General features: G+C 36.8%; 2 protein-coding genes across 11 annotated transcripts in view; one reads left to right on the top strand and one right to left on the bottom strand.

Annotated features, from left to right (window-relative positions):
* The window catches only part of LOC100186383 (plasminogen-like), a 17,920-nt gene extending 12,472 nt beyond the window's left edge, over positions 1 to 5,448 (bottom strand). The window contains exons 1-2 of one of the 9 annotated variants that reach the window (XM_026835267.1): positions 5,430 to 5,448; positions 4,806 to 4,915 (exon numbers count right to left, since the gene is read on the bottom strand). In XM_026835267.1, coding sequence (XP_026691068.1) covers positions 4,806 to 4,818 — 13 coding nt within the window. In that variant the 5' untranslated portion in view covers positions 4,819 to 4,915; positions 5,430 to 5,448. Of the gene's footprint in view, positions 1 to 359; positions 641 to 1,548; positions 1,710 to 1,849; positions 2,215 to 4,805; positions 4,916 to 5,429 lie in introns of those variants that run through there. The other 8 variants (XM_026835264.1, XM_026835266.1, XM_026835263.1 and 5 more) reach the window with 8 other exon arrangements.
* Positions 1 to 9,659, top strand: part of LOC108949597 (apolipoprotein(a)-like) — a 10,601-nt gene extending 942 nt beyond the window's left edge. Inside the window, exons 1-18 of one of the 2 annotated variants that reach the window (XM_026835259.1) lie at positions 49 to 264; positions 633 to 776; positions 1,131 to 1,238; positions 1,516 to 1,685; positions 2,505 to 2,640; positions 2,998 to 3,130; positions 3,575 to 3,796; positions 4,295 to 4,434; positions 4,831 to 4,933; positions 5,169 to 5,275; positions 5,351 to 5,518; positions 5,861 to 5,966; positions 6,145 to 6,281; positions 6,754 to 6,912; positions 7,419 to 7,587; positions 7,976 to 8,121; positions 8,622 to 8,754; positions 9,379 to 9,659. In XM_026835259.1, the coding sequence (XP_026691060.1) occupies positions 207 to 264; positions 633 to 776; positions 1,131 to 1,238; positions 1,516 to 1,685; positions 2,505 to 2,640; positions 2,998 to 3,130; positions 3,575 to 3,796; positions 4,295 to 4,434; positions 4,831 to 4,933; positions 5,169 to 5,275; positions 5,351 to 5,518; positions 5,861 to 5,966; positions 6,145 to 6,281; positions 6,754 to 6,912; positions 7,419 to 7,587; positions 7,976 to 8,121; positions 8,622 to 8,754; positions 9,379 to 9,556 (2,517 nt within the window). In that variant the 5' untranslated portion in view covers positions 49 to 206 and the 3' untranslated portion in view covers positions 9,557 to 9,659. Of the gene's footprint in view, positions 1 to 48; positions 265 to 632; positions 777 to 1,130; positions 1,239 to 1,515; positions 1,686 to 2,504; positions 2,641 to 2,997; positions 3,131 to 3,574; positions 3,797 to 4,294; positions 4,435 to 4,830; positions 4,934 to 5,168; positions 5,276 to 5,350; positions 5,519 to 5,860; positions 5,967 to 6,144; positions 6,282 to 6,753; positions 6,913 to 7,418; positions 7,588 to 7,975; positions 8,122 to 8,621; positions 8,755 to 9,378 lie in introns of those variants that run through there. The other variant, XM_026835260.1, reaches the window with a different exon arrangement.
* The last annotated feature ends 375 nt before the right edge of the window (positions 9,660 to 10,034 follow it).

Below are 10,034 nucleotides of genomic sequence, written 5' to 3'. Positions count from 1 at the left end.
TTGTTATGACCTTTTCCGGTTAAAATCATATTTCGAAATATAAGCGTTCTATTCTGACAGTTTTTAAGCGGCTACTCCATTTTTAGCGCGTGTGAATGAGGTAAAACGGAAAAGTTTTGTTAAAAATAAAAATAATAGCAAAAGACAGATATTTTCAACCGCTTTAGAGTTGGAGTATACGCATTATAGTGTACTGCTGTAAGGATATGAAGTGTTTTTGGTTTCTTTATTTTGCTTTCGTTTTAGCAACCTGCGTTTGTGCGGGTAAGTATATGGTTTAGTGTAACATAGGAGAATTATATTATTTTTACATACTGTGGTAACTAAGTATAAAAAATGTATATTAATATATGACTGACAGTTTGACAACTCATTAGTGACCACTGGGTTGAAGAAGCTACTATTAAGTGTCTACGCCAAGGTGACTTATACACCTACAATTGTAGCAGTATCGTGCCTCGAACCTTTAACCTCTGGTCTATAGAGGCAGACACTGTAACCACTGGCCACGACGCTGGGCATTAGACACATACGTAGCGTATTTTAGTTCTAGTTTCAAATTTGGTGTAATGGGCAAACCCTGGCTAAAATCCTAGAATAAACAGTAAACGTTTTGTTTCCCATTTCTACAGAAGATGTACCGGGTTTTGGAAAAAATTGCGACAACGAAGATTGTGGTTGTTGCGTGGTAGGCTATGACGAAAAAGGCTGCCAAATATGTGAATGCAAATTGGACAATCCACTAAATAACGACGTACGGCAGCCCGAATACGAAGGTTATTAGAACTCTACATTTGTATATATTTTAAAAGTTTAGTATAGTAGGGTGGGGGAAGATGGGACACCTTTAGCACATAATTTCCAAATATCCTGATCGTGTTTTAAACAATTAACAACGGTCTATGGGAATCGTGAGGATACGGTTTTATAATTCTTTGAATGTTTTTTGTTTCTACCAAATAGGACGAGAAAATAGAATAAAAAGGTGTGCCATTTTCTCCCAAAGTAAAGTAAAAGTACATTTTTTTCCAAGCAAATGTATATATATATATATACATTATATCTACAAATGAAACGTAGAAAACAATGTATTGAAAAATAACAGTAATAAAAACACATTGTGTTTTTAGGATTGGAACAAAACATCGCTCGTGCTGCAAATAAGAATGCGAAAAGGTGGGGGAAAGCTGCTGACAACGAAACTGTTGTAATTCCTTATTTACTGGACGCATTAACTCGTGAGTTGAACTTGTTTTTCTTTTCATAAAGTGTGCTGGCACGTAAGCTGGCACGAGGTGTATGAAACAGAACACCCATGTTATAACGACTGTCGTTAACCGGCCACGCTAGGATAAAGCAAGTTTCATTCATTCATTCATTCATTCATTTATCTTTTCGAGTATACAATAATGCAGATCAAATTAACTAAAAAAAATAACCAGCAAAACAGTTGCATGTTAATCAACGGCTATAACCCTATACCTAAACCAATATACAACGTTATTATTTACTCAGGTGAAAGCCCGAAACGAATAAAAATCATCCTACGTTCAATGAGGTTGTTTAGTTCTGCTACTTGCATTCAGTTTCGCCCCGCAACGAAAGCAGACGTGGACAAGATAGAGTTTCGTGTATTGGACGGCGCCTGCTATACTTTCTTAGGCAAGATTGGCGGAACTCAACCGGCAAGTTATATGATGTGTATAGTTCTGTGGGGTAAAGTGGGATACCGTTAGCCCCTAAATCCTACATTTCTTGATTTTTAAACAAGATTGTTAAACAGGGTCACGGGGCTTTAGTTATATAATTCTGTCAAAATCAGAAAAGAAAGAAGTATGTCCCATCTTACCCGACTCCACTATCTCTAATAAAAGCTCTGCTTGTAATAGAGCTGTCCTGTTACTTCTGTATGTCAGTCTATGTATATTGTAATCAAAATGTGGGAATGTATCAAATGCTGCTGAACAGCCTATTACAGAAAAACACCTGCTGACGCTGCACTTTTTGCGCGGTTGTTCCATAAAAACTACATAAATGCTCTAAACGTATTTAACTAAACACTTTCTGTGAAGGTAGTACAAGAACATACAATGTTCAGTATCAGTTTTAAACTGCCTAAATGGCCCAAAACGACCGTGACAGCAACTTTTCCCAACGCCGCTAAGCTAGAACTGCTTGCAAACTTCCAAGAACAGAAAACGAGCAAACGTGCCGTGAGAAAAAGGCTCGCTGTTTACAACGTAAAGCGCGCCTATCTGCAATCAGTAATAATTACAGCGACACTTTTTAAAAAATTCAGAAACCAAATTACACGTACAGTAGACACATCTCAAATAAGTAAAATCCTATAACGAACTATATTCAGTTACCCAAGTATAGTTGCATACTGGTAACTCCTAAGTAGGCCAAGGTGTATAAAAGAAAACACTGATGTTATAACTCCATTGTCGTTGACCCATCACGCGAAAGTAAACAATATTTAAATATTTATTTATATTATACAGATATACCTTGCAAACTCATGCGTAGTAATTTCCACCGTTACACATGAAATAATGCATGTGCTTGGTTTTGACCACGAGTTTAAGAGGCCGGACAGAGACGACTATATCAAAGTTCATAAAGATAATATAATACCAGGTAAAATAATAATGAACGTGTGTATGTGAACTTGTACACATGATTTTCGACTTAAGTAGTTTTTATTACCCGTGTAGCGTATTTTTAACGACTGTCGTTTTGTCACTAATTTCTTTCTCTTTGCTGTTTTAATTAATCTGATTTTCGTTACAGATTTCGTTTTTCGTACAAATAAATTAAATTTATCTTGAATTACAAATCCCCATACACTAATATAGCAAGAAACTGTTAACCTGAATTTTTATAAATCCATTTTAGAAATATTGATCATAGATTTCGTTAAACAGTCTGTAAATGCACAGATAACAACATACATTTTCTTATACACCATTCAACCTACTTTTTTAACTTTGAAAGGTATTTTCGCCCAATTTACGAAAGTCCGGGCGAAAGATATAAACTCATACGGTTCACCTTACGACTTTAACTCTGTGTTAAACTACGATGGCTATGCGTCATCAATCAACGCTAAACCAACCATTACCGTAAAGTGAGTGGTAAATAAGTTAATAAAAAGAATACCCTTATTGTTTATAGAGTACTGTGAGGTAAGACGGTACACCTTTAGCACATAGTATCCGAATATACTGATCGTGTTTCAAACAGATAACAACGGTCTGTGGAAGTCGTGAGGATACGGTTTTGTATTTTTTTTTTACTGTTATTTGTTTACTACCCCAAATGGGACGTAAAAACACCATACAAAGATTAAACATCATATATAGTAGGGTGGGGAAAGATGGGACACCTTTTAATTCTACTTGCTCGTCTTATTGGGTAATAAACAAAGAACAATCACAGAATTATAAAACCATATCCTCACGACTCTCATAAACGGTTGTTAATTGTTTAAAACACGATATTTGGATATTACGTGCTAAAGGTCTCCCATCTTCCCCGTCCTACTATGTATTAATAAACAATGATCTAATAGGAAAACGGGAAAGGTATACAGGGAGACCGCCTTATCACCTTCAATAGAAGACTTAAATCAGATACGAGCAATGTACGGATGCACGAAGCGTGGCTTGAACGAAACTACGACATGTTATCACACATCTGACCATGGATACAGTTACAGGGGTAGGGTTAACACTACCATAGGAAACCTGACGTGCCAGAGGTGGAATTCAACCTTTCCCAATAATCATTACTTGTGAGTTTACGCAATATTTCACCTTTGCTACCGATGTGCTAAAATATTGAAAATGTCGTTTTATGACGTCATCAGATTTTCAGAAATATTTTACCTTACCAACTTTTTATGGGATGTTTTGCTCTAGATACTACGGTTTGACTGCAACTTCCAAAAAAGGAAATCCTGAAAACCCCGAAAATTTAAAAAAATTAATGCGCTAGCAGTTAAAGAGTATTATGCTTCAAACTAATGTTTTGCTACGTTAACAACGTTCTTTACGTGAATGAATGAATGAAACTTATATTTAACCTCATATGGTTGGCCATCACAGTCGTTATGTTTCATTATGGGGTTCCGTATATACCATGTCGTGCTCGTATATAAGAATCATGTAACTTTATAGCGTTTATTTTCTCCCGATTCTCCTAAGTATGACAGACAACTCATACAACACATGTAGATGTTGAAAAACTTGAACTGTAATTGGTTTGAACTGTAATTGTTTTGTGTTTTCAGTAAGTCGGACACGTACACAGCTGCTGGTCTGGACGAGAACTACTGCAGAAATCCTACAATGTTAGATATGCCATGGTGTTATGTGGCATCGGGAGGGAAAATGTGGGAATATTGTGACGTGCCTGTTTGTCAAAACTCGGGTATGTTCATCTGTCTATAGTTAAATGTTTACGTCAAAAAGGTTTAGTAAGCCGGCCACGTCTATTGAAGTCCTTCTCGGCAACTTTCGGGGAAGCTGTGGGTGCTGTGGTCCCAAAACACCAATATATGTGGCTCACTGCAAATAAAGGGTAAACACTGACGAGGTCAATGCGGTAGCACCCTGGGTGTCGAGGCAATGGGTCAAATCTGGCCTAAATCTCAGGTCCCATGGTGTGCCATACCTCTCAGCCGCGTAGAATAGAAAACCGGTCTTATAGTTATATATAGGCCATTCTCAAAGTAAATAACTCGTATTTCATCTATGTTAAGATCATGCCTTGTGTAAAATATTTCTTAACATAAATCTTACCCTTGATTTTCATATCTATATCCAGTGACGCTTGTTCCTGATATAACGCCAGTAAAACGATATCCTGGTTTCTGGGATCCTTGGACTACCTGGTCAATTTGCAGCAAGACCTGTGACAGAGGGCTTCGGTTAGTGGTATAGTAAAATGGGGGGGGGACGGGACACCTTCAGCACAAAATGTCCAAATATCCTGTTCGTGTTTTAAACAATTAACGGTCTATAGGAGTCGTGAGAATACGGTTTTATATTTCTTTGAATGTTCTTTGTTTACTAATGGGACCAAAAATATAATAAAAGGTGTCCTACTATATAAAACTGCGCTGAAATTTAATTTAGTTACAAAGATGTTTAATTTGTGCATAGATACCGTACAAGAAAATGCGTGGGAAATGATATAGGCTCGCCGAATTGTCAAGGCAGTTACTGGCATTCAGAACGTTGCTCGATTAAAAGTTGTTACGACAGAGACGGTAATGCTGGCTTTACATATATGCCACAAAAATTGGTTAAACAGTCTTTGCATTTATTTTAACTCTAACTTTTAGGAACGATTTGGTCAAACTGGAATCCGTGGTCAGACTGCAGTGTTGCTTGCGGTAACGGTACAGAAACAAGGATTCGAACCTGTAGATCTGACGGTCACGAACGGACTTTTACCTGTCCATCTGACTCTGTGGAAAAACGACCTTGTATACAAAAGGATTGCTCAAAATGTGAAACTAGTTTTATTCTAAAATTGCCTGAATGTATGTAACTTACCTTTTCTTCGCGCGACCGGATAACGACAGTCGTTATAACACGAGTGTTTTGTTTCGCACACCTCGTGCCAGCTTATGAGTAACCACGTATGTTACTTTGTGGGTGATTATATTTTGGGGATTTTTTTATTTTTTTTATGTGACTGATAATTTGGACAACCCATTAGTGACCAACAACCCTGCTACTAGTTTTTATAAATGCTCATTGTAGTAGAAAAAAGTCATTAAAAATGGACACGACTATTCTGAAATTTAATTTTATGTGTAGTAGCCTATACATAAATGTTTGTGTCGCAGATTACACCCAAAGTTGCTACGATCCAGTTAAGCCAAGCATTTACCGGGGAAACGCATCTACAACTACAAATGGCTCGTCTTGCGAAATGTGGAACAAAACCATACTGTAAGTTTACATTTTAAAGCATCAGTCTAGTAAGATGCTGGGGTACGCGAGGATACGGTTATATAACTTTTTGAATGTCTGTTGCTTGTTTCCAGAGGAAACAAGAAAACAGATTGAAAACATGAATCATCCTACCCCAACCTACTATAATCTAGTTGTTTAACGGGTTTATTTTCAGCAATATAACAAAATATGGCAGCTTTGATATGAGAGAGAATTACTGTAGAAATCCGCTACAAGACAACCGACCACCTTGGTGTTACATAAAGGGTACAAATACCACCATGAACTGTTCCATTACAATTTGTAACAAAGGTATATTGATGTAATCTAACTGTATTGTATGTTGTGCTGTGGTTCTATATACATATATATATAGTAGGGTGGGAAAGATGGGACAGCGTTTTATTCCGTTTTCTCGTCCCATTTGGTAGTAAACAAAGAACATCCAGAGAAATATAAAATTGTATCCTTAAGACTCCCATAGACTGTTGTTAATTGTTTAAAACACGGTCAGGATATTTATATATTATGTGTCAAAGCTGTCCCATGTTACCCCATAACTGGGCACTAGTGAAGAATCCTCCAGTACGTTTCAGATTAGGCTTGTGGAAAGTGTTGGAGGTTGGGGGTTAGAAAATATAGGGGGCTAGTAGTTAGGGATTGGTGGTTATATGGGTTAGTTTAAGGTGGATTCTTTGCTAGCAGTAGCTTGTTTACTTTCGAATATAACTTGTATTGTGACTAACAATAAGACATTATGAAACACCAGTCGTTTTTTGTACAGGTGCATACTGGAGTGATTTTAGTGTATGGTCGCCGTGTACAGCAACATGCAAAAACGGTACACAGTATCGTACAAGGTCTTGCATAGGAGGAAGTATTGGCAATGGAAAGTGTCGAGGGGCAGCTACAGAACAAAAGTCGTGCAACACATTTATATGCGGTATATTTCTACATACTTTTAGATGACTGTCTCATTATATACTGTATGGGTTACTTAAATCGCTGAGCGTTGGACCTATAGCCTAGTATTAAATAAAATATAGGCCTAGACTGTTTATACATATATCGTCACCGCCGGGCAAATGATTGCTTTAGCTCTGAGTTTGCGGGTTCGAAGCTCGATGCTGGTACCATTGGAGACGTATGTATGCGTCCTTGGGCAAGACACAGCAAAAAGCTCTAACTCAGTGGTCACTAATTTGGTTGCCTAGATTATCAGCCATTAAATAAACGACAAAATCATGTACAAAGTTACATATACGCTGTGTAAGCTGACACGAGGTGCCATGAAACCGAACACCCGTGTTATAACGACTTTAGTTGCCCGCCACATGAAGATAAATAACTTACACTCATTCATTCTTTCATTCAATCATTATCTGAACTTTTAGAACTATGTAGAGTTAGACCTATACTCCATTTATTTAAAGTCTATATGCTTTCCAGATTACGCTGGAGGAGCACCACCATTACCAATATCTTCTCCCAAACAAGTCATATCAAAAGGTTCAGAATGTTTCAACGCAAGTGACCGTAGCTCCTACAGAGGCAGTGCACATTTAACCGTGGATGGTTTTACCTGCCTACCATGGATGTCACCATTCACAAACCCATAGTAATACATATAATAACGCCTCTTATTGTGTGATCGTCAGTTTAAATAACATACATATATACAGTAGGGTGGGGAAGATGGGACACCTTTTAACTGTGTTTTCTCGTCCCATTTTATAGCAGTAAAAAAAGAAAAAAAATCTCTATAGTTTTTAACCTTCAACCAAGAAGCTTTTCCCAATGGCCAAAAGGGTTTGAAAATTTGACCTTCAGCCAAAATCTGTATTAAATTTAACTTCAAAATAGTAGATTTATCTTTCAGATTTTAGTCGCTCTTATCGTATCTACTATACCGTCACATACATTATATTTTTATCATTATTTTCACGACTAATTTGTGATTACCTATTCACAAAAACCACTTGCTTAATTAATTTATTTGTTTACAGTTATTTGACAAACCAAGATAAGTTTGGGTTGCGAGAAAACCACTGCCGCCCGTTAATTTATAACTGGCCCATCTGTTATGCATACCGGACAGGATCCAGCACTCCGGTATTAAAGTATTGCACAGTTTCATTATGCCCCACAAAAGGTACAGTATTTTACACGTACTATATTGGTTTTACAATTAAATGTTATTTGCTGGGACAAGAAAATGGGATGAAATGTGTCTCATCTTCCCCCACCCTACTATATATTTTTTGGCCGAACTCCAAAATTATAAATTAAAATATTTTATGTTCAAAATAAATACATTACTTTTAATATATATTGGGCTATTGGTTTATTATGTTTATACTCTTTTTTATTGGTAAAGTAAACATTAACTGTTTACAGAATTATACAACTGTATTCTTACGAATGTAAAAAAGCGTTGTTAACTGTTTAAATGAGAAAAAATGGGACGCATCTACCATCCTATTTCCCCGCCCCCCATGCGGTAGTAAGCAAAGAACATTCAAACAATTATAAAACCGTATTCTCACGACTTCCATAGACTGTTGTTAATTGTTTAAAACACAATCAGGATATTAAGATAATATGTGGTAAAATGTCCGTCTTCCCCACTCTACTATATGTATATATATACAGAAGTAGCGGCCTACGAACCTAACGGTTGCTACGACCCTCACGACCGACAGAGTTACAGAGGAAACATAACCGTAACACAAAAAGGTGTCACTTGTCAGAGATGGGATGTTATGACTCCTCACCCAAGTTCATGGTAAGTATAGTAGGGTGGGGTAAGATAGAACACCTTTTTATTCTAGTTTCTTGTCTCATTTGTTGTAAACAAAAAAATCAAAAAAATATAAAACCGTATCCTCACGACTCCCATGGACCGTTGTTAATTGTTTAAAACACGATCAAGACATTTGAACATTATATGCTAAAGGTGTTCCATTTTACCCCACCCTATATACGACCTGTTACACAGTGGTTAGCTCGCTTGCCTCAAACAGAGAGGTTACGGTGCGAGGCTCGAGGCTGCTACCATTGTTGGCATATGTGTTCTTGGGCAAGTCATTTAAAAATATCTCCAAAAAAGTGGTCCTTTATGAATAGTCCGCATTATCAGCTTTACATCAAATAGTTCTTCGAAATATAATTCACAACAAAGTACTTATATGATGACTCGCAAGCGGGCTCGGGAGGTAAGAAAACGACTGTATAGTTGTCTCGCCACATGAGAATAAGACTAGTAACATTCATACATTCATATAAAAAACAAAACGCCCGTGTTTTAACGACTGTCGTTGTCCAGTCACACTAGAATAAATAAGTTACATTCATGTATTCCTACACTTCATCAAATGCTATGTTAGCCTAAACTAAACTGTATCTACAGGATAATTCATACGAAGTGGAACGGCATTGGTCAACACAACTACTGCAGAAATCCAGATTTTTCTTTCAGGGGGCCATGGTGTTATACCACTGACCCGCATTTAAGAGTGGATTATTGTAATGTTCCTATTTGTAAAACTAAGTACTATTCGGTTTTATCAGGAAAACCGAACGCATAAGTCAAAAGGTGCTGTTTGAATTACACACAGTTGTTTAAGTAAAATATATATGGAAGGGTGGGGGAAAAACGGAACACCTTTAGCACATAATATCCAAATATACTGATCGTGTTTTAAATAATTAACAACGGTCTGTGGGAGTTGTGAGGATACGGTTTTATAATTCTTCTAATGTTTGTTTTGTTTACCACCAAATGAGACGAGAAAATAGAATGAAAAGGTGTCTCATCTTCCCCCACCCTAATATATATACGATATTAAATTGTACAAACATTCTATATACCTTTATTAGCTGGACCATGTTATTTAAAATATGAAATGTTTTAAATGCACGACTTGAACCGATGGAACATATGTGCCTGGGAAAGATGGTTCATTTTTCATGTTTAACTGTATCCTCGCGGCTCTAAAAGAGCATTGGTAATTGCTAAAAAAATAATAATATGAAATATTTGGATATTTTTGTGCCAAAAGGTAA

The sequence above is a fragment of the Ciona intestinalis genome, chromosome 7 (genome assembly GCF_000224145.3).
Source record: "Ciona intestinalis chromosome 7, KH, whole genome shotgun sequence".
NCBI lineage: Eukaryota > Metazoa > Chordata > Ascidiacea > Phlebobranchia > Cionidae > Ciona > Ciona intestinalis.
The sequence above is the reverse complement of the archived record's forward strand: the minus strand, read 5'-3'. Positions and strand labels throughout refer to the sequence as shown.